General features: G+C 43.0%; 2 protein-coding genes across 3 annotated transcripts in view; one reads left to right on the forward strand and one right to left on the reverse strand.

The window, feature by feature from the left end:
• Window positions 1-359: 359 nt before the first annotated feature.
• Window positions 360-24,390, forward strand: part of ADD2 (adducin 2) — a 117,816-nt gene continuing 93,785 nt past the window's right edge. For both annotated transcript variants that reach the window (XR_001823048.2, XM_017522016.2), the window contains exon 1: window positions 360-774. The gene's annotated coding sequence lies outside the window, so the exon portion shown is untranslated. The remainder of the gene's footprint in view (window positions 775-24,390) is intronic.
• On the reverse strand, window positions 12,881-13,214 carry LOC108299638 (40S ribosomal protein S27-like). Its single transcript, XM_017522018.2, has one exon. The coding sequence runs from the start codon at window positions 13,184-13,186 to the stop codon at window positions 12,935-12,937; it is 252 nt and encodes an 83-aa protein (XP_017377507.1). The 5' UTR covers window positions 13,187-13,214; the 3' UTR covers window positions 12,881-12,934.

Genomic DNA, 24,390 nt, shown 5'->3' on the forward strand with positions numbered 1-24,390 from the left:
TCCCGAAAGCTAGATGTCCTTTCCAGACGAAAATAAATACTCCTAGTGTAAGACTTTTTCTTTCTTCCTTCCAGGGAGGATACATTCCCCCAAGGGAGCTCTGCTTCAGATTTTCTCCCTAGTAACAGACTCCCCTACTTAGCTCTGGTCGTCACGGGCAGTGAGCGGTGCTGGGCGGGGGTGGAAGGGGGCTGGAAGCCTGGCGGGGGATCTGCGGCGGCACAGGAGGGGGCGCTACCTGGAGCTGGGCGCTGCGGGGTGGAACCCCTGCGGGGCGGTGGGGGGCGCTGCGGGGCGTTGGGGGCTGCTGCAGGGCGGGGCCGCTGCGGGGCGGTGGGGGGGCGCTGCGGGCGGGGTCACTGCAGCACCGCGGCCCTCGGGCGGCCGGCGCGGCCCGCTGGAGGGGGCGCTGTGGGCACCGCGCAGCGGCCTTTTGTCAGCGCGCAGGGCCGGGAGAGCTCTCATTTCCTCCTAGCCTCGTGCGGGAAATGGCTTTAATTCTGACGGCAGGGCTGTGAGGGGCGAGCGGGAAGCAGAGCCTTTTGTCAAGGAGCTGCGGCGTCCGTGGCGCGTCATCCTCTCCGCCGCCGCGGAGCCGCTGCACTGCTGTGGGATCTCCCGGCAGCTCTGACAAGCACGGGCTGCAGCATGGGCAGAAAAGGCTGCTCTGCAGATTAGCTAGGTGGATTTTTTAAGCGCACCCTCCCAACCCCATAAAATCACAAAACCAACCCGCAGTGGCAGACCGGAGATGGCTAAGATGCTGCGCAGGAGGTAAGGTCTGGGGAGCGGGCCTGGTGGGCTGCCTGGGGTCGCTGGTCTCCTGGCGCGGAGACCCTGGCACCCCTCGGCGGGGCGGGAGCCGCTTGGCCCAGGTGGGGCGCGTCTGTTGCAGAGCGCGTCTGCGCTGCAGCCCTGGCCGGCGGCCGTGTGTTTTGCGCCTCAAGGTTTCTGGTGATGATGTAGCGTCGGAGACGCTTAGGAAATCGGGGTTGCCAGCGCTGCCCCCTGCTTAGGGATGGTGGGACCCTCGCCCAGAGCATAACGACTGACAGGTGGGGCTTTCTTTTGGGTCCGAAAGGAGGGGCGGCAATCTTCGCCTCTCCTCGCCGGGCGGAGCCGCCCGTCCCCTCCCCTCCTCTTCCTTCCCTTCCAGCTTGGCCGCCGCCCTCCGCGGGAGCGGTGCGGAGCGGGCTTGGCGGGGCTGGGCGCGTCCCCCGGGGCCTCGCGATCGCCCGCGGGCGGCGCAGCACTCAGACGCAGGGGCGGGCCGAGCAGGTGCGGCGTCGGCAGCCGCCCACCTTGAGATCCAGGCAACAGGCACGTAAGCGGGCCTCGTGGGTTTGGATTTTAGGAGGCTCCACCACTTTGGAGGGAAAAAAAACCCGACTGTCCCCGAGGGGGTCTTGCCAGTCTGTTCCTCTCCTATCTTCCATCTTCCCTCCCTCCCTTTCTGCAGCCGGGGCGGAGGCCATCCCGGGTCCCGGAGGCGGGAGTCGGTGTCTGCTTGTTTTGAAATCACAACCAAAGCCTACTTGGTGTTGTGGGGAAGGGAGGGAGGGAGGGGCAGACTGCTTTAGGATGCAGATCAGGCTCTCCAGTCTGGCCTATTGTCTTTCCTTTTCTCTTCCTTCCTTTTCTCACCCCTCATCTCCATCTCCTGCCCAAAAATAAAAATAGAAAATAGGAAATAACAATAGAGAATTAAAAAAAAGCAAGCTCCCGCCCACATCCTATCAAATTCTTTTAAAAACTGTCATTTATCTCTACTACACGATTATTATCCATCTGTTTCCTTAAACCCACTCTTCCCTCTTGCCGTTTGTCATCTAAGATTCAACTGACTCAGATGAGCTTTATCAATAATAGAAATCAAATCTCAGTTTCCTAAATGCATGTTTCATGCTTTCTGAGTAACTCAAAAGGAGTGGTTAGTCTGGCATCCTGGAGGAAGCCAGGGATTGGAGAAAGTACAAGCAACTGTTTTCACATCTAGTTTGTGGATCTAGCGGGGATTTCTGAGATGTTTAACTTGTACGGTGAGGGATGTTCTCATTAATGGGATTTGAAAGTTATGTTCTGTTTTAAGAGAAAAATAGCTAGGTAGCATTTGAAGTAAAAGTGCTTTGAATGAATCTGACCAAAGAAGAGAATGATGACATTACAGACTTGCAGATAATACTTCCATTAGCATATGAATAATGTTAGAGACTTAAAAGGGGGGGGTTAGACCATTTAATATTTTTACTTTATAATATTCTGCCTTAATTGTGTGATGTGATCAAACTTTTCTCTGTAGAGACTTTTCTCCTATAGATCCTGATCTTGCCCAGCCTCCCTCCCCCACTCCTCCCTGCATAGGGTGCAAGAGCAAAGTTTTCATTATTAGTATGATGCCAACACATTTTGAAAAACCACTAAAGATAAATTATTCTTTGATCCAAAATCCGTAAGAATTTTTTAGTAAGCCCTATGTTCTTTCTTGTCCACCAAATTGCCTAGCATTATTAGAAATGTGGTTGTCACATACAAACGTACAACTATGCCTGACTTGAGATGCCGTGGTTTCTAGGTTTGGATTTAATTTGTTTTAAATATTAGTATAGTGATGGAATTAGCAAATCTCAGCTATTCTTAAGGTTTACAGATGAGCAAATGTGTTTGCTGGCAATGGGTTTAGTGTTCAGATTTTAAATACATATAAAAAAGGCTTTAGTAGATAAGATATATTTATTTATTACCACCTGTTCCACAAAGGGATTTAAGACAGTTTACAGGGATTCATAAATATGGCAAGGCAGCCTAACTTGGAAGTAGACGGGAAAAAAGAAAAGGAAACTAAGGGTGGAGTCATAAAATGGTCTTAAGAATGAGGCTGATACAAAAACACGAGCATAAGACCTTCTGCATTGGCTATGGGCAGGAAACAAATCCAGCTCTAAAATTCCTTATAACATAAGCAAAAAAGAAATTGACCAGCCCATGGCTTATATATATTCTTTATTTGTTAACTCATTCACACAGTTCTTCACTCAACAAACATTCAGTGAGGACTTACTACGTGCCAGTTTCTGTGAGAGGTCTGGGAACAAAGGGAGAAAGCAGATAGATGTGGTCTCTGCCCTGATGGGCATTTAAAGGCAAATGCAAGAGATGGACATTCATCAAGAAATCTCGGCCAGGCAAGGTGGCTCACACCTGTAATTCCAGCACTTTGGGAAGCCGAGGTGGGCGGATCATGAGGTCAGGAGATTGAGACCATCCTTACTAACACGATGAAACCCCATCTCTACTAAAAATAGAAAAAATTAGCTGGGTGTCATAGCACACCCCTGTAGTCCCAACTACTCAGGAGGCTGAGACAGGAGAATAGCTTGAACCCGGAAGGCGGAGGTTTGCAGTGAGCTGAGATTGCGCCACTGCACTCAAGCCCGGATGACAGAGTGAGACAACGTCTCAAAAAAAAAAAATCTCTCAAATGAATATATAATTATAAATTGTGATAACAGCTGTGTGGGGAAAACACAAAACGTTACACAGCCAGAACATAAAAACACAATTCTTTTTTATGTTTTATATTTTTTGAAACACTGTCTTACTCTGTCGCCCAGGCTGGAAGGCAGTGGCGTGATCTTGGCTCACTGCAACCTCCGCCTCCTGGGTTCAAGTGATTCTTATGCCTAGCTGCCCCAATAGCTGGGACTACAGCCACGTGCCACCACATCCAGCTAATTTTTGTGTTTTTAGTAGAGACGGGGTTTCGCCATGTTGGCCAGGCTGGTCTTAAACTCCTGGCCTCAAATGATTCACCCGCCTCTGCCTATCAAAGTGCTAGGATAGGCAGAGGCTCCCAGCCAACTGCTCCCGACCAACAGTTCTTGATTCTGAGACCACAGAGGATCTTTTTCCTGATATGACATAGTGTTTGAAATGATGCCTCCAATCACCTCCTTGTCAGACACAAGGCCAAGTTTCATAGGGTTGTTTTTTACAATGGCCCTCAGTGTGAGCTAATGATATCATGTCACAGGTCTCTCAGCCCCTGGGGTTCTGAAGATGTATGTATTTTGAAGGATTCTCTAACATTAGTGGTTTTATTCCAGTGATAATCTTTTGTTTTTTTGAGGAGTCTTGCTCTGTCACCCAGACTGTTTGAGTTGGGGTTTCGCTCTGTTGCCCAGGCTGGAATGCAGTGGCATGATCATAGTTCACTGCAGCCTGGACCTCCTGGGCTTAAGCGATCCTCCTGCCTCTCCCTCCAGAGTAGCTGTGACTGCAGGCATAAGCCACCATGCCTAACCTATTCCAGTGATAATCATAAATAATTAGCAATAAAAATGTGTTCTGGATCGTCTTGATGGCAAGCCAGAAACTGATGCTGGAGTCTGTGTTTGCCTTTGTATCTTTCCATTTGAGCCAGGGGCAGGCCTGGTGGCTCCAGCCACAGCCCGGGTGAAGGGATGGGGAGTTTGAATAGTAGAGAGAGTGAGTCCACATAGGGCACACACAGCTTGCCAACTCCAAAAGTACAGCTCCTGGTGATCACTGCTGTACTGGCAGGGACTGAAGATCTCATGCCAGTTCTACCTTTGTATGGATCAGGTTTGCAGCAATTTATTAGCAGCAGATATAGTAAAAACACAACAAAAAAGTTGCTGTTGTGGATTTTAACAATATTTGAATTAGATCTTCATTTAATGCATATTTAGTAACTCCCCAATAGGCACCCTACATCTAAGAAAATAAAGACAGGGCGAGGCACAGTGGCTCACACCTGTAATCCCAGCACTTTGGGAGGTCGAGGTAGGTGGATCACTTGAGGTCAGGAGTTCCAGACCAGCCTGACCAACATGGTGAAACCCCGTCTCTACTGAAAACACAAAAATTTGTTGGGTGTGGTGGTGGGCACATGTAATCCCAGCTACTCAGGAGGCTCAAGCAGGGGAATCACTTGAACCCTGAAGGCAGAGGTTGCAGTGAGCTGAGATTGTACCACTGCACTCCAGCCTGGATGACAGAGCGACACTCTGTCTCAAAAAAAAAAAAAAAAAAAAAAAAGAGACGAGTAATTGTTCTGATGGTTAAGTGACATCAGACTCTCTGACTTCAAAAATTATTTTTCTGCCTACTAACCGTGAGATTTTAGGCAAGTTACTCAACCTCTCTGCTGCTCAGTTTATGATAACATGGGAATAAATATATGGCACTGATTTCATGGTGATATAAGAATTAATGAGTTGTTACATGTGAAAGACATCTATTGCAATAAATTTTATTAATTTGATATTTTAGAGTTGATAGTTGTATTTATTTGTACATTGTTTTGACATTTTAATAATATAGAAGCTATAAAGCATAGGTGTTTAGAACTGGTATTTATGAGTATATATATTTAAGTTACATTTTAATAAAAGTGACTTAGGTCAACCATGAGGTCTATGAGAAATTTTTTCCTCCAAAAGGGATTTTAATATAGTTTAAGCATTTTGAACTATGTACAGGGGTACACATAGATTCTTGGATAGAAATTTGAATCTTTAGAAAAGATTGCAGCCACAATATTTGACTCCGTATACCTTGGCTGCTATAGTTTTAGCCTGAAAGAATTTTAAACCAGTAATATGAAAACCTGCCTGTCTTCAACAACAGCCACCACCAAATCTTCCAAACTCAAAGAGGACCCATGAAATGATAAGCTTCTAGTAAAGATTTCATCCTGGTCTGTCTTCCAAGATAAACTACCTAGGAAAGCTTTGCCAATGTTACTGAAAGGTGAAGAGAAAGTGTATCCTCTGTAGAGTGTCAACTTCAGTTTATAGATTCAAACAAGTTTATTGATTATATTACTCAGTTATTTTAAACTTTTCTTTGTACCTGAGTGGCTCTGTCAAAGAATAAAAGAGATGTTAGCTTCAAATGATATTTTTGACTGCTTTCCTTTTACTATGTCCTTTAGCATGCCCATATACCTTTAAATCCATATTTATATCATATGTACAGGTATATTGATATGTTTGATATATAATATATGTAATTATATACTATAAACATATTTGTGTATATTTAATATATTTTTACATAGTTATATTTGATGCTGTATCACTTAGGGCCCTGATTGCCCAGGACTGATGGGTTTTCTTGGATGAGGGATTTTCAGTGCTAAAGCTGGGACAGTGCCAGGCAAATGGGGATGACGGGTCATCCTCTGTGACACAGACGTTGTGACCCTTGACTCTCCATTGAAGAGTGAATCTTCCATGTTTCTAAACCTTCTTTGACTCATTTTATTTTTATTTGTGTCTTAAATTTTACTGTGTGGTAAGAAACCTGGTCCTGCCTTCTTTCTGTTTCCATTACCCTGGCGTGATGCTTATTCTCTTTCTTCTTAAGCTGTCTTTTTTAATGTCATTTTTATCTATTTGAAGCATCATAATTGGATTTTTAATCCAATTGTGACCAAATTTACATTTATTATATGTGTTACAGTCACAGATCTTCTAAAATTTCATTTTACATTAAAAAAATTCCAAACTATTTTCTTACCCCCTTTCTTAATTTAAATGTACTGTAAGAGTCCCTTATTCTTTAGATAAAAGTGAAGTTGTCTGTCCATTTTTTCTACTAGTCTTTATTGACATTAAAAATATAGTTGTCTTTCATAATAATGAGAGATTTAATATACTTTAATTTTTAATTTTTTTTCCTGTCATCCAGCTCACTGCAATCTCTGTCTCCTGGGTGGAAGCAATTCCTGTGCCTCAGCCTCCCAAGTAGCTGGGATTACAGGCATCTGCCACCACACCAAGCTAATTTTGTGTTTTTAGTAGAGACAGGGTCTCACCATGTTGGCCAGGTTGGTCTCGAACTCCTGACCTCAGGTGATCTGCCTGCCTCGGCCTCCCAAAGTGCTGGGATTACAGGTGTGAGCCACTGTGCCCAGCTTTACTTTCTTTCATGTTGCCCATCTACTTCCACTAACTTTTTGACTTAAAAACATCTTGGCTTAGGCCAGGCATGGTGGCTCACGCCTGTAATCCCAGTGCTTTGGGAGGCTGAGGTGGGTGGATCACAAGTCCAGGAGTTTGAGACAAGCCTAGCTTGGCCAATACGTTGAAATCCCATCTCTACTAAAAATACAAAAATTAACTGGGCATGGTTGTGCACATCTGTAGTCCCAGCTACTCAGGAAACTGAGTCAGGAGGATTGTATGAACCTGGGAGGTGGAGGTTGCAGTGAGCTGAGATCGCACCACTGCACTCTAGCCTGGCAACAAAGCAAGACTCCTTCTCAAAAAAAAAAAAAAAAAAAAAATCTGGGCTTTTAGATCCAGATTATTGTCTTTTATTTATTTATTTTTTTGGTTTAAAGCAATGTATGCTTTTGTTTTCCAGAATTATTTTTAACATTTATATTATGTTTTCTAACCATACTAACAGCTGCTATTTAGACTGAGAGTTAGATAGGTTACAACAGTCAGTCCATTTCCTATGCTCAATATTCATTTTTACTTATTTCTTGATTAGCTGGAATCTTTTTCAGGAAGGGTAGTATATTCTGGTGGTTCTTGCTTGCCTAAGAACTTCTTTATGTTGCCCTCTCACAGTAACATTACTCTTTTGGGGCATATACTTCTTCATCATAATCTTTTTACCTAAAAACTCCAAATATTCTTTTGCCTTCTGGCATTTTGTATGATGGAAGATAAGTTTGTTGCCAACTTTATCAAAATAACTGTACGAAAGTCCACAAAATTTTGTTTCTTTCCCTTGTAATGAGTACTTTATTTTAAAAAACCTTAAAATATATAAAATATCTATATAACACAGATATAGAAAAAGATATGAAACAAACGTTCAGTTTGGCAAAATATTATAAAGTGAATGCCCATGTGAACACCATGCAGGTCAAGAAGCAGGACACCGCCAACTCCCAGAGCCCAGTGCACCCCTGGACCACACCCTCCTTCCCCTGGAGGTAACCACTCACCTTCCTTTTATGGTAACCATTTTCTTGCTTTCTTTGATAATTTTGTAATCTAAATTTGCATCCCTAAACAAGCCTTGTTTCTCATAAACTTTAAAAAAATCAGAATTGTACCATTTGTATCTTATTCAATGTTAAAACATCTCCATGGTGACAACTTTGATACTTCAAAAAATATATATCAAATTTATTCTAAGAGATTTGGAGCCCTGCTTTGCTTGGTGCTCTAAAACTCACTTTGTCTGATTACTGGGGAATCCAGCACAGCTAAGAAGGAAGTGATTTGTGGAAGACAGTGGTCAGTTTTAGACAAGATGAGTTTGAGGTGGGGGTGGACAGTAGAGAGGCAGATGTAGGTATGTGTCTGGGCTGGGACCTGGGATCCGGGTTGCAGGTACAGGGTTATAAACGCACATACGTAGATGGTTTTAAGATGGCATCATGGGCCTAAATGTTTGCGTTTCCTTTCTTCAAAATGACCAAAGACAAACATAGTAAGGAAAACATTGATTTGAGTTTTAGAGAAGAGAAGAAACAATGGGCCTAGATTCTTTAAGGATTCTGTAAAAGGTAGAGTACAGATGGTGCCAGCCAACATCAACCAACCCATGAGCATCAACAAGGGGGCTTCCTGGGAAGAAGCAGTGATGTCCTCTCAGTTAATTGCTAGTATCCGCAGGCTCAATGCAACAGGGCTAGATGGGCTGTGGTAAGGTCAGTGGGGTGGAGATGAGGTATATAAATCCAGGGGCCCTGGGAACTCTATCAGCACTGCCACCTGGAGTGGCAGACCCTTGTCTTAGTCTGTCTGTGTTGCTGTGAAGGAATATCTAAGGTTGGGTAATTTATAGAGAAGAGGTTTACTTGGCTCATGATTCTGTTGGCTGGAAGACTGGGCATCTGGTGGAAGCCTCAGGCCACTTTCACTCCTGGCAGAAAGCAAAGGGGAGCTGGAGTGTACAGAGATCACATGGTGAGAGAGGAAGCAAGAGACAGGTGAGGGAGGTGCCAGGCTCTTCTTAACAACCAGCTGTCATGGGAACAAAAAGAGTGAGAACTCACTCACTATTGCAAGAATGGCGCCAAGCCATTCCTGAGGGATCCGCCACCATGACCCAAACACATCCCACGAGGCACCACCTCCTTCAACATGAACTTCGGAGGGATGAAAAATCCAAACCATAGCACCCTCAGTTCCTCAGACACGTGCTGAGGGAGCTCCCAGTAAAGTGGGCATTTAATACATCCAGCTTCAAACAAGGTTGATTCTGATCATTTCACCAGATGCAGCTAAAAATAAAAATACAAAAGTACATAAATAAATGCTACTCTACTCAGCAGTAAATACCCATAATGTATTTGATCTAACATAGGGCCTCATCCTGCAAGCTTCCAGGGCAGGATCTGGAGGCCAGGGAGCTTAGGATGTAAGTACCTGAAAACAAATTTCACAGCTCCATTTAATACCTGGAATGATTTTCTCTGTGCCTTTTTTCCAGCCTTGAACTGGCTGGAAAAAACTTACTAGGCCAAGTAGTAAATCCTTGTGGCTTCTATCAGTAGCCACTCTAAGGACCATTTGACATCCTTTATCCCATCCCCATGGTTCCCTGAATTGATTACAATTCTAGTAGTTTTTCTGAGTCTAGGCTAGACTTTGGTTTCCATGTTGATGAGGTTGCCTTCCATTCTGCCTGGGCTACTTTGCTTGGGTTTCTGTTTCATATGGCTATACTGCTCCTGGCTGAAATCCTGGATTACTTTAGATTCCCCCCACCTTCTTCCCTGCTTCCAGCCCAGTTTTCCTCCAACCATAGTTTATCGTTTTTTTTTTGAGACAGCTCTCACTCTGTTGCCCAGGCTGGAGTGCAGTGGTGCAATCATGCTCACTGCAGCCTTGACCTCCTGGGCTCAAGCAATCCTCCCATCTCAACCTCCAAATAGCTGGGGCTACAGGTGTATGCCAACATGCCTGGCTAATTTTTTTTTTTTTTTAATTTCTAGTAGAGACGATGTTTCACCATGTTGCATAGTTGATCTTTTTAAAACAAAAATCTAATCTCATCATTTCTCTACCCTCCGGATAAAGCCCAAGCTCCTTACCTACCTCTACTGCTTTTCCTCTTTCTTTATGCTGTATCCCCTAGGTAGGCTGAAAACCACTCCATCTTTCTGAACATACTCTCCCACCCTCCTGGCCCCTCCAAAAGCAACTCTTTCTGCCTCCTTATATGCCCTCTCCTCACCTTTAGTCAGTTAGTTCTTTTAGAAAGCCAATAAAATAGACAAACTTCCAGAAAGCCTAATTAAGATAAAAAGGCAAAAAAATTCACAAGGCTAGAAATGACATATGGAACAGCATGAAGATCTGAAATCCTAAGAACACTATGCATTATCATATCCTAACATCTGTGAAAATCTTGATGAAATGGACAATTTTCACAGAAAATATGCACTAGCAATATTTACTTAAGAAATAGAATGTCATGTTCCCGGATGGGAAGAACCAGTGTTGCAAAGATGTTGATCCTGCGTAGTTCTTGCCGCATGGATGGCAGCCTCCCTGGTAACCAGAGTGATGCAGTTTGTTCCTATTTTTACATCCTTTTGGTAATTTTCTGTGGAATTTTGAAAAAGTAGTTAAATCTTTGTGCTTGATTGTGAATCACTCTATTGAAGGGAAAATCAATACAAGGGCATTTGAATGTTGTTTTAAAATTGTTTTTCTCAAGGAACAAATGAAGTTATTAAACTTTGAAAGGCATGGAGGCTTTATGAAACAAATTCATTTAACAATGGACATGATTTTCTGCCTGTGTTATTTTATTGAGTATGAATTTTATCATGTTTGCTTTCTTTACTCAGCGTGGAGTCCCCATAAGAATATATTGGGGCTTACTTTGAAAAATCTGTGAAAAGACAGGAAAAGTGAGGGCTGGTTTGGTCCTTTCCTCCTTTCCTTGTGTCAGATGGCAGAGCATCTATACTGATTATCTCAGCATCCCTTTTTTTAGAATTTATTCTCCTTCCCTCTTAACACCATATTTCTCTTAGATCTTTCCAGCACCCTCATTTGTGTCCTAAATTAGCTACATCTGTTACCATAGTTATGCAGTATACAGCTTAACCATTCCACGCTCATTCCTACCATACTGTGTGTGAGATTTCCTCTTTCTTATTTCATAAAATATACCATTATTTTTCTTTCTTCTTCTCCTGTCCCCAAACTTTTAGTTTTTAAGGCAATGCTTGTTCATACTTAACGAATGAAATAGGACTGAAGGGCTTCTAATAAAAAGCAACAATCCCTGCTCAGATCTCACCCCAAATCCCTTATCCACAGGCAGACCACTTTTAGCTGTGTTTTTTTTTTTGTTCTGCTGTAGATACCTCTGTGTCTCAAAATAATATGCATATGCTGCTGTTTCTGAACGTATCAACTGTGATTATTGTCTAGGGACTTTCTGCCATAAAAATCAAGGTTGAAGTGGCTAGGTGCAGTGGCTCACGCCTGTAATCCCAGCACTTTGGGAGGCCAAGGCAGGTGGATCACTTGAGGTCAGGGGTTCAAGACCAGCCTCACCAACATGGTGAAACCCTGTCTCTATTAAAAATACAAAATTAGCTGGGCGTGGTGGCATATGCCAGGCTGAGGCAGGAGAATCACTTGAATCTGGGAGGTGGAGGTTGCAGTGAGCTAAGATCATGCCATTGCATTACAGCCTGGCAAGAAGAGCTAAATTCTGTCACAAAACAAAACAAAATAACACAAAACAAAAAAACCCCTCAAGGTTGAAGCTTGCTTACACCACACCTCCATCTCTTCACCTCTCTTCTGGCCATCCCCATAACTCCAGACAATACATTCATTACAACCAGATTTCCCATTCCTTCCACTGTTGATCATGTCACCTGACTCTATTCTGTACATGAGGCTGTTACCACCACGTCTCCTTGCCTACTCCCTCCTTCTCTAGCTGTACATTTACTTTTGTACTATCAAAGTTGATAAAATATTCTGTTCCCTAGCCATGGTTGGTTTCTATGACTTGTCTATAAGGTAATTAAAACAGCTGAGAACTCTTAGAAGTGTTCAGTGTCTGACTGGGTTGATATTGTTAACTGCATAATAAGTAGTGTGGTAGGATTTCATCATTCTCTGGACTCCAATGTCTCAATCCAGGGTGAAGTTCATATGAATTGTTATCTGGGGCCCCCAAGTGACCCCCTGAGATGGGCTTTACTCTGGGGGCACCAATACCATCATAGTATGGCTCTAGTTCTCTCCTGCAGTGTGTGCAGTTTCTCTAAGAAGACCCATCTAGTGATTGAAGCTAATAAATCCAGAAAGAACAGTGTATGCATGCTATTTTGAGATAAAGAGATAATTCAGCTGAGTGGCTAGCTGGGGACCACTGTATGTTGGGGTATGAGAGTGGGTGGGCAGGATCTGCTGCTCTGTATAGAGACCTACAATTTGCCCTGTGTTTAGCCTCTTTTATTTTTCTTCCTGCCCTCCATAGTACTTGCCATCTCAGAGTCCAGGATGTCTTTAGGGCTCTGCCAGAAAGCTTGGCTGCCTCCCTGTCTTAGTTATCTCTGCCTGAAATCTAGGGTATGGTTTCTTTCACCCTCAAACATTAGTCACCAGTCCCCCAATCGCTTTTTGTCTTCCAGAAATTTATTGAAATCTCTCCTCTGGTTATGACCTGCTTTTACTTTGCCATTGTAGGATTATATATGTGTGTGTGTGTGTGTGTGTGTGTGTGTATATGTACTATCAAATATATAGAATAAATATTATATATATACATATATAATATATATATACACACATATATATACAAAATATATATACATATATATGTATATATATATACATATATATATTTTTTAATCCAAAATGTGTTTATTGAGATGGTTTCCCACTCATCTTGATTCAGAGTGCTTTTAGTGCTGCTTCCTCCTGAAAGAACATCCCTCTATAAGCCTTGCTTTTCCTCCTGTAGGCTGGCAGAGGACAGTGGAGCAGCCAACACACAAAACTACTGTTTGTGCATGGCTAAAGACCATGGTGATTTTATAGCATCCTGGGCATTTCACATCCACAAAGTAGGAATTGGGGCTCTGCACCAGGCGTTTCTTCTTGTGTTTCCTCTTCTCTTCTGGAGAGGGATGAAGGAGATCCTTTGCGAGAGGCATGTTGTCGCGGGTAGGTTGTCACCGCTGGAAAGGCAGGATTATATATTTTTATTTCCTTATAGTCAATTAATGGGATCCAAGGAAAGAGAAAAACATAGGAATGGCCAGCCAGGATAGGGCTGCCATCTTGGATTAGAAGCTAGGGGCACTAATTTTCAATCAAGTCATACATAGCAGTAAAACAAACTATTAATATGGCCACAATTTAAATTCAGACTCTGGTGGACTTGTTTTTCTTTGCTACAAAAATGCCTTCAAGTAGCTGCAGTCCCTGTCCACTCAATTCCAGTATCTTCTCCCATCTAGAATAGTCTAGACACATGAAAACATTCTTCCTCTCTACTCAAAGATGATTGACTTTCAGTTTACAAACAATTCTAACAAGCTCAGTTATTTCTCCTCAAGAAACTTAGAAAATTAGAAGCAGCCATTAGAAAGAACAGTTTGGCTAATAGTCTGAAAGGGATTAGGATAAAAATAAGGATTAGGAGAAAGTGTAAATTTTCCTAGGAACCTGGATGGCAGTTATTTTCCAAGGGCTGTGGAAGGTTACTTACGGGGTCAGGGTTGCCGGTATATGTTTGACTTAGACCTGGAAAGTGAGGAAGTAACTAAGTGAACTCACAGAGTAGATCCTCACAGAGGAAGGGGCTGCTGGCTTTTTTCACTGGGGGAGAAGGAGGGAGTGGGTGCCAGGGGTTCTTGTTCAACAGTAAATATGGAGTTACAATGCACACAATATTTCAGTTGCTGCTATGTTTTCATCTCTTTGGAGACTATTACCTCATTTTTCGGCCTTAGCAATGATCATTAAGACAGTTTTTGGGATTCTGCTATGTATCTTAACTGTTAAAGTTATAGGCTGTAAAGTTACAGTTGAAATCTGTATTTGTTATATTTAGTTCTCAACGGAAGATACATCAAGATTAAGGATGTCAAAAACATAAAATCTCTTCTTAAAAAGTCTATTATACTTATGAGTAGAATGGTAGACTGTTTAGGATTTGTCTCAAAATAATTTTTTTTATGGGAGGATGAGCGTTATAGGTAAGTTAGATACACCATGAGTTGATAATTGTTGAGGTTGGGTATAATCTATCATTTAAACGGACACACTTTTTAGAGTGAGAGGACATGCTGTTAATAATGACCCTGGGACAAGAGGCATAACCTAGACTGGGCAAACTGCAGTCTACTCTGAAGCTAGGTGATAGGTACTTGGCATTTTTTTATAATCTGCTCTCTAGTTTTGTTTATTTACACATTTTTCCATAATTAAATAATGTCTATTGTTTTGTACTGTTTTGCTGTTTTATTAAGATCAGAGCTTTTAATCATGAACTAAGACATTAAACTTTCATCAACTTCAAACTATTGAAAATAGCTAGAGAATATTGTCAAAAGATGAATCTGTTAAGTTGATTTATAATAATGGAACCAAAATCTATATTCTGCAACTGGGACACCCAGGAGGCAACACTTAATTAAGTTGATAATGTGATAAAGTGGATCTATAGCACCAGTTTATGTAAGGGAGGCTGGCTTTTATTGTTCTGAATTGGGTTCACAGATGTGTTACCCATGGGTAGATGCATCCCCAGAAAGAGCAAGTCCTGGGGGATGAGGTGCCAAGAAAAGGGGGCTTCTATTTGCAGAGCATGTCCGCATGCCCATGCCCATCTAGACTATCTTGGTGTCTCTCCTATTTGAGATCCCCCATTACCTTTTACCTGATAAAACATTTTTTAAAATGTAGATTTTGAGAAAGATTTCCATTCCCACTTTGTAATCCCCATTGTATAGTCATCACATGATTTAGTAATTTTTTTTTTTTGCTGCTGTTCTTGTAAGATGGTATGGGTGAGACACTTGGATAAGCCTGCAAGAGTGGGATCTGCCTTTCAGGATGTCAGTCATTTTCATGCTCCCAATCAGAGGGCCCCAAGGGCTGTGGATCTGAAGTGAGGTCCTTTGTGCCCTATGGAAGACACAGCTGAGATGGGTGACTGCCTGGCTCCCAGGTAGCAAGCAGCAAGATGGTGCCTTGAAATGAACCTGTGGTACCAGGCAAGGTACTGAGTCATCATGTGAATTCTTTCAATACTAGAGTACAGCTACCGAGGATCAGAACAAGTTCTGTCTTTCTTTCTTTNGTCTCACCCTGTCACCCAGGCTAGAGTACAGTGGTATAATCATAGCTCACTGCAGCCTCGAAATCCTCTGGGCTCAAGCAGTTTTTCTGCCCCAGCCTCCTGAGTACCTAGGACTACAAGTGTGCACCACCACATCAACCGTTAAAATTTCTTTGTAGAGACAAGCTCTCACTATGTTGCCTAGGCTGGTCTTGAATTCCTGGGCTCAGGCGATCCTCTTGCCTTGGCCTCTCAAAGCACTGGAATTACAGGCATGAGCCATTGTGCCCAGCCAGAAACCAGTTCTTTAAAAGAGATTTGTTCTGATGCTGTTTGTGTTGCTGGTATTATTTATTATTGTGTTACTCCAAGTGTTATACAGAAAGTCACTTTTTATTTATTTACTTGTGTTTTTTAAAGTCAAGTTTATTGAGAGATAATATATGTACAGTAAAGTTCCTCTTTCTTAGATGTGTAGTTCTATAAATTTTGACACACACACACACACACACACACACACACACACATATGTATATAGTCATGTAACAACTACCACCATAATCAAGATACAAGAAATTTTTCTCATGCCCTTAGTGTGAATGCCCTTTCTCTAACCACAGTCCCTGGCAACCACCCATCTGTTTTTGATTTAGTCTTTTCCAGAATGTCATATAATTGGGATTATAAAGCATAGCTTTTTGTGTCAGGCTCCATTCACCTTGCATAATGTTTTTGAGATTCATCATATTGTTATAAATATTAATAGTTTATTCCATTTGATTGCTGAAAAATATGCCTTTAGATGGACATACCACAATTTGACTAGCTATTCACCTATTAAAGAACATTTGGGCTGTTTCCAATTTTTGACAATTATGAATAAAGTCACTGTATATATTAGCATACAGCTCTTTTTGTGAACATAAGATTTTAGTTCTCTTGCGTCAGTACCTAGGAGTGGGATTGCATGTGGCTATGGTACGTGTCTGCTTAACTTTCTAAGAAACTGCCAAACTATTTCTAAAATGACTGCCCCATTTTACATTCCCAGCACCAATGTATGGGAGTTCTAGTTGCTCTATACTTGGCATGGCCAGGTTTTAAAAAAAATTTTAAACACCATTAATAGGTATATAGTATCTCACTGTGGTATTAATGTTCATTTCCCTATGATCAGTGACACCAAGCATCTTTTCATGTGCTTCAATGTTATAGTTTCTGTTTTTTGCTAGCTTGCTTAATATCTTTATTTATTTATTTAGAGACAGAGTCTCACTCTATTGCCCAGGTTGGAGTGCAGTGGTACAATCTTGGTTTGCTGCAACTTCCACCTCCTGAGTTGAAGTGATTCTCCTGCCTCAGCTTCCCAAGTAGCTGGGACTACAGGAACTCACCAACATGCCCAGCTAATTTTTTTATTTCTAGTAGAGACGGGGTTTTGCCATGTTGCCCAGGCTGATCTTGAACTCCTGACCTCAAGTGATTGCCCGCCTCGGCTTCCCAAAGTACTGGGATTACAGACAGGAGCCCCTGTGCCTGGCTTTTTTGCTTATCTTTTAAATATTAGTAAAACGCTGCCATCCTGAGGTAAACATGGAAGGGGTATTTTCTTAGTCTCAAAGGGAAACAGGTGAGCTGGTTTGGAGGGGTGCGGGGAGAGTTGCCTGAAAAGAAGGTGATGCTCAGGGGAGACTGTGTTAGGAGCTGGGGTCTCATTCTTCCCTCCTGCACTGGCTGCTTCTGGAACCCTTTTCTGGAGGATTTTGTGGTCTCTGTTGTGAGAGCTGCTTCCTTAGAGAGGGAGGGAGGATCACAAACTGTAATATTAATTCAGTTTTTAAAAGTTTGCTTACTCTAAGTTTGAATCTTATTATTTTTTGGGGGGGAGGGAGTCTCACTTTGTTACCCAGGCTGGAGTGCAATGGCTCCATCTTGGCTCACTGCAACCTCTGCCCCCTGGGTTCAAGCGATTCTCCTGCCTCAGCCTCTCAAGTAGCTGAGATTACAGGTGTGTACCCCCACACCTGGCTAATTTTTTGTATCTTTAGTAAAGAAGGGGTTTCACCTCATTGGCCAGGCTAGTCTCGAACTCCTGACCTTGTGATCTGCCCACTCAGCCTCCCAAAGTGTTGAGATTACAGGCATGAGCCACTGTGCCTGGCCATAAACATTTTTTAAAATAGATAAATTTGACCTGGATAGCAGCCCCACTGTTAATTTTTATGAGGAGAGGGAAGGAGGGCTAAATAAAAAATGTTTAAGAAAAAGTGCATTTAAATTTGCTGCAGGTATACTAGATGACGAGTAATTAATTGATCACAGTGGTAGGTAAGTGTGTATGGTTCAACTCCACACATCAGTCAGTCAACAAGTGTTTCCTGAACACCTTCTATGTGTGGTTACTGTGCAGTGCTGGGGATGCTGTGAGCCAGGAGTTTACACTCTAGTAAGGAGAGACAGACACTAAGCATACAAACAAACAGTGTCAAGCATTGATGCCCATTATGCAGAAGATAAACTCATTTTAACATGAGGGAGAGTGAGTGGAGGAGCCTGCTTTAGCCAGAGTGGTCAGGGAAGGCTCTCTTGGTAGGTAGCAGTGAACTGTTTGCCGTGGATTAGTGAGACTGGATCAGAGGACGACCTAGTGCTGGCTGATTGCAGTCATTTTCAATATGCTATTTGAGGCCACATCATTGGCCGAGAGTGGAGTGAGGATGGAGTCAGGGAGATTTGAGATGAGAAGGTGGGAAATGATCCTGCTGAAGAGTCTCTACTTCAAGGGAAGGGCAGGTTGCTTGGCAATGTTAAGAAATCATTTGACAGGTGTAGAGAGTTAGTTGAAGTGAGTCTAGTCTGCAGAGTTTTGTGCAAGGGTCAATGGCTCAGATGCAGGCAGGGGCAGGGTCACATGAGGTTTAACCAAGGGTGGGGTCTCTGTGAGTTGGAAACAGTGAAGGGAGAGAGGGCAGAGGAGTTAGAAGTGTTTTGCAAGGGAATTATTACCCAGATGGATAGTTTAATTTAAGCTACATGAGAAGAAGTGGAAAGAGTAGAGTTTGGAGGTAGATAATTAAAAAGTGATTAGCAGGTATCAGAGATGTTGGAGAATTGCTAGGAGGTGGGGTGCCAGAGTAGGTAGGCTGGAAGGGGATGGTCAAAGAATAGGATGTTGACACCCACACATTGAAGGTGGTGATCTTGGTGGCAGCAAGATCTAGGGTATGACCACTGGAGACAGTGACTGAGGCTGGGTTGGAAGGAGAGATAAGTGGCATTGGAAGCCATGGAGATGTGATGGTGGGTGTCCGTGGGTCACTGTGTAGATGTCAACGTCAGCAGGAATGAGTAAGGAGAGTGGTGGTGGGGAACATGGTCAGCCAGGAGCTGAGTCATTGGAGAATGAGGGGAGTGGCTGGGAGAGCAGTAGAGGAGAGTCGCAAGGAGGAGTGACAGGAAGTCAAGTTGGAAGACTGTGCTTCCAAGGTGATGGGGTTTTTGAAAGAGTGGAAATAGATGCAGGTGGCTATAGAGCTCGAGAAGATGTGCACCCAGGCCCTGTGAACCTGGGATGTGGGAGAGAGTGCTGTGGGGCAACAGGGTGCTGGGGGAGAGCCACTCTTAGCCTCTTCATTTGTGGATCACAGAAGTGGGCTTTATGTACTGAATTTGGAAGTGCTGCAAAGAATTATGTGACTGTTCCATTCCATTGGTTTCCAAGCAGGAAGGAAGGTAACCAAGGAGGTATTATTGACTTTGGGCTTGTTCAAAACTCAATTAAAGGCAATTAACAGTACTTGGTGTTGTTTACCAAAGCACTTGTCTCAGGAGGGATCTCCTAGCTTCTTGTGAATTGTAAGAACTCCCTCCCTTGAGGCATCTTGTGTTTTCAGGTCATTAATTCCTGCCTCACCCCTCAGCCATAAATCTCATGGAGGGAAGGCTTCTGTCCCTTTGTATCATCTTGCTGTGGCTCTATGATGACTCCCTTGTCTAGCCTTGCTCTGCTGACGGTGACCTTTAATGTAATAAAATGCTTACAGGAATAATGAGAATTGATGGAGAAGATGTACTTTCTTGTGATTTATGCCTCTATGCTTTAGAACATAAGGACATTTTGGAGGAAATGTTATGGGTGAGCGTGGGGTTTTTAAAATGCATTGCCAAAAATCTCAAAAAAGCATCCTGTACTACCTGGCAATTTTAAGGCATTTACTTTCCCACTTTGCAGAATGACAAATTCACTCCTCTTTTCTCCAAATTTCCTTTCCTCTGCATCCCACCCACCTTGCTGGGTGCTTCCAACTTCATTGAGAAACAAACAGTGAGCTGGGAGCTCCCCCATCTTCCCACCCTCCAACCCCACGCCCCCCATACCCTGACATACTGCTCTGGGTTGAGGGGACCCTGCTTCTATCAGAGGCCATCTTTTCTTCTGGGCTCTGGGCCCTTTTCCCTCTTACCGTCTCAAAAACTACCTTGCAATTGGCCTCTTTTCTGCATCGTCAGCCTCTTTCTTCCCTCCTCCCTCCTCCCATTTCTCCCTTATGTTCTCAGCAAAACTCCTTGAAAGAGTTGCCACAGTGGGTGCGGTGGCTCACACCTATAATCCTGCTGAGGTGGGTAGATCACGAGGTCAGGAGATCAAGACCATCCTGGCTAACACAGTGAAACACCATCTCTACTAAAAATACAAAAAATTAGCCAGGTGTGGTGGCGGGCACCTAGTTCCAGCTATTCGGGAGGCTGAGATAGGAGAATCACTTGAACCTGGGAGACAGAGGTTGCAGTGAGCCAAGATCGCACCACTGCACTCCAGCCTGGATGACAGAGGGAGACTCCATCTCAAGAAAAAAAAAAAAGAGTTGCCTTTGCTCCATATCTTTTCCTGTTCCCCACTGTTTATACTTGTCCTCTTTGTGGCACTGAGGCTATTCCTGTCAAGATTATTGAAGATGACCTTCATATTGCCAAATCTAATGGCTTCTCCGTTCTTATCTTACTTGACGTGTCAGCAGCATTCAACACAGTTGCCCACTTCTTGAAACGTTTGGATTATCTGGCCTGGAATACTGTCCTTTCCTGGTTTTCGCTTGCCTCACTGGCTATTCCTCTTTTTCTTCTGTGCAGTTCATTTTCCTCCACCAGACTTCTAAGTGTGAGAGAGCTTTGCCCTGCACCACTTTGCCTTCCTTATACACTCTTCTCTTGGGAGCTCTTTTGGGCCTTGGCTTTCAACTCCATTTATGTGCTGATGAATCCAAAGTTCTTATCTCCCCAGAACTCTAATTCATTGCTTCTGGAACTTTACTGTGCATCCTAATCACCTGGGGATCCTGTTAAAATGTAGATTCCAGTCTCATAGGTCTGGAGTGGGGCCTGAGAGTTGGCCTTTCCAATAAGCTTTGCGATGCTGATGTTGCTGGTCTCTGGATCTTACTTCCAGTAGGGTTGGGTAGACTGCTGAGAACATGTATACTCAACTGCTTCCTTGACATTTCTACATGGATGTCTTACAGGCATCTCAGATCAAACCTAAATGACCCTATGAGAGCTCTTGATTTCATTACTCAAACCATTTCTCTTTGCATTTTCCTTATGTCATCATCCCAGTTGCTCAAGCCAAAGATTTTAGAGTTGTCTTTGGTTTCTCTTTCCTTCACTTTTTCATCCAGTCTGTCAGCAAATTCTGTTGGTTCAATCCTCCAAAACGTATCCCAGATCTTTATACTTGGCTCCATTATAGTAAATAAATAGATATTTATTTAGTACTTCCTACATGTCAGGCTGTGTTAATGACATATTTATATTTATAAGTATTTAAAGTCTAATCACAATAACCCTATGAGGTAGATGGTATTATTATTCTCATTTTTTTGGATAAGAAAAGTGGACAAATAAAAGGCAATAAATAATTATTTGTGTAATGAATACATGAATAAACTTTATAACTTACTTCTAGGTAACACTACATAGACCTGCAGTTTATTACTTAAAATCCCCAATTTATTCTTTTGGTTTATTTTTCTCCCTTATTGTAAATATAATACTCAATAATGCTATTGATATACTTAGAGAATTAGAGTTTCTGTGTCCTTGTTAGGCACCAATGACATTGCAAATGTCCATTGGCAAATATCCAAAGGGTGTGTATGTTACAAATGTCCAAAGGGTGTGTGTGTTACAGAATTTGTAGTGCCTTTGGCTTCAAAGCATTTTTGACAAATGCTATTTGCATTTAAGGCTTTAAAAATGTTTATGTCTGATAATTACCATGTCATGATGTGCCTTGCTAAGACATTGTATCCTGTGTGTCCTTGTGAAAAGCGGGGACTCATATTTCCCATCATATGCTCACATTTTCTGGAGCCAGTGGGATATCTTGAGAGAATGACTTCAAGCTCCAAGATGTGTTCCTTTTCTTAAGTTTCCTTTGTCTTGATTGATTCTGAGAATATTGTGCTCTGTGCTGGTTATCACAGTTACAGTGTATGATGATAAATGACTGGTGCTCAGGATAAAAAAACCTAAATAGTCAAATAGATGGAAACAAGCTCATATGACCAAAGTCTAAAATAACCGAGTTGTTTAGATTGGAGAAGAGCAGTTAGGCAACTACTTTGCTATGCCATTGATTGAAAAGGAATCTTTAGTAAACTTGTTCATCAAATAATGACATCTTTTGTAATGTGAATAATTAACCTAATTTTATGAGCTTAAGTTTCTTTTAAGAATGAGAAAGGGAGACACATTCATTTTTGTCCTAGTAATTTCTATCACAGTCCTCCAAAAGAATCCTCTCTTTTAGGACTTTTAATATGCCAAGACGAACATAATACCAAACATAACACTGCATTCCTTTTTCTAGTTTAGTTCAAAGAGACATCCTAGGAAGTATGATTTTTATATACAAGTGAACTCAGAAAAGCTAACAAGGTACCCTAAGTCTAACACTTAGGGCCTGCTGCTCTGACCTCACCCAGCCAGCCCTGCCTGTCTTTAGGTTACTGAGTAACAAGCATCAACTGTTACACACCTGAAACATTCCCACTGGAATTCCAGAGTGTCAAAGTGGAAGAGATCAAATAGATCTTTCAGTCCAACCTCTTCATTATAGAAATCAGACACATGAAGCTGGGAAAGATAAGGTACTGATCCAAGGTGAGGCAGATGATTAATGGCAAATTCAAAGTTCCAGAAAAGTTTTTCTTTAGGGCATTTCTATTCAAGTGTCAGCGTCTCCCATTTTAATATCAGAGTTTTCAAGATGCTATTTGATTTCAAGGGAAAGTGACAGGAAGAATATCAATTCCTTATAAGAATGTAAAATATGGACAGATATAGGGGAAGATGGCCAACTAGGAACAGCTCAGGATTGCAGCTCCCAGTGAAAGTGCAGAGGGTGAGTGGACGCCGAATTTCCAGACGGATTTTTATTACCCACAGACCAGGAGATTCCCAGGCAGAGGAGCCCCACAGGTTGCAATCGTGGCTGTTTCGGCCTGAGCGGCTGCTTTGCCCAAACCCTGGTGCGGCAGTTCTCTGTACAAAAGACACTGGTCCGGGTGCCCTTTTAGCTGGCAATTGGAGCCCTGAGATGGCAGAGTCGCCCATTCATCTGAAATAGCGAGCCAGGCCAGGAGATTCCTAGGCAAAAAAACCGCCAAGAATCTCAGTGCCACTGTTTCAGCCAGCTCAGTGAGTTGTGGCACAGGAGATCCCAGCGCCTTTTCAACAGGCGACTGGAACACTGGGAGATAGTTCACCATTCAACAACAACAAAAAAGACTCTGAGTCAGGGAGCCAGGTGATCAGTCTCGGCTTGTCCCACCGCCCCGCCCCCCACAAAAAAAAAAAAGCACAGTAATTGAAAACACTCTGGGTTGAGAGTTTTACAGCAAGCACAGCTGAACCCAGGACGGTCCGGCTCTGTGGGGGAGGGGCGTCCGCCATTACTGAGACACTCCACCATTACGGAGGCAGTCTGACCATTGCTGAGGCAGCCTGCTGTTGTTGAGGCAACCCGCCATTGCCAAGGCAACCTGCCACTACAGAGAGAGTCTGCCATAACAGAGGTGGGCCACCATTGCCAAGGCAGTTCTAACTATACCCATATAAACAGGACTGCAGGGAAGATCACATGGCAGCTGGACGGAGCCCACAGCAGCTCAGCAAAGCCTCTGCAGGCAGACAGTGACTAGGCTGCCTCCTCGCTAGGCAGGTCAGCCCTGAAAGAAAAAAAAAAGGCAGCAGCACAACAGAAACTCATAAATAAAGCCCTAACTCCCTGGGACAGAGCACCTGGGAAAAAACAAAAAAAAGGGAGTTTATGAGTTCTGCTGCAGCAGACCTAAACGTACCTCCACAGCAACTCTGAATGAACAACGGAGCTCACAGCTCAGGTCTTGAGCACCAATAAAGGACAGACTGTCTCCTCAAGCAGCTCCCTGACCCCCATATATCCAAAGAGTCACCTCATAAAGGAGAAAACAGACTGACAGTTGGCGGGCATACTTCTGGGACAAAGATAGCAGAAGAGGAAACTGGTAGCAACCCTTACTGTTCTGCAGCTGCTGCAGGTGATCCCCAGGCAAGCAGGGCCTGGAATGCCCCTCAGCAGTCCTATAGCAGAGGGGCCAGACTGTTAGAAAGAAAGCTAAGAAAAAGAAGTAACTTTAGCATCCACAAACTGGAAGTTCACTCAGAGACCCAATCTGAAGGTCAGTAACTACAAAGACAACAGGTGGATAAGCCCACAAAGATGGGAAGAAACCAGTGCAAAAAGGATGAAAACACCCGAAACCAGAACACCTCTCCTCCTAAAAGGGATCACAACTCCTCACCAGCAAGGGAACAAGGCTGGATGGAGAAGGAGTGTGATGAAATGACAGAATCGGACTTCAGAAGGTGGGTAATAAGAAACTACAGTGAGCTAAAAGAACATGTTCTAACCCAATGCAAAGAAACTAAGAACCTTGAAAAAAGATTTGACAAAATGCTAACAAGAATGGACAACATAGAGAGGAATATTAGTGAATTGATGTACCTGAAAAATGCAACACGAGAACTTCG

The sequence above is a fragment of the Cebus imitator genome, unplaced genomic scaffold, assembly GCF_001604975.1.
Source record: "Cebus imitator isolate Cc_AM_T3 unplaced genomic scaffold, Cebus_imitator-1.0 Scaffold23, whole genome shotgun sequence".
Classification (NCBI taxonomy): Eukaryota; Metazoa; Chordata; class Mammalia; order Primates; family Cebidae; genus Cebus; species Cebus imitator.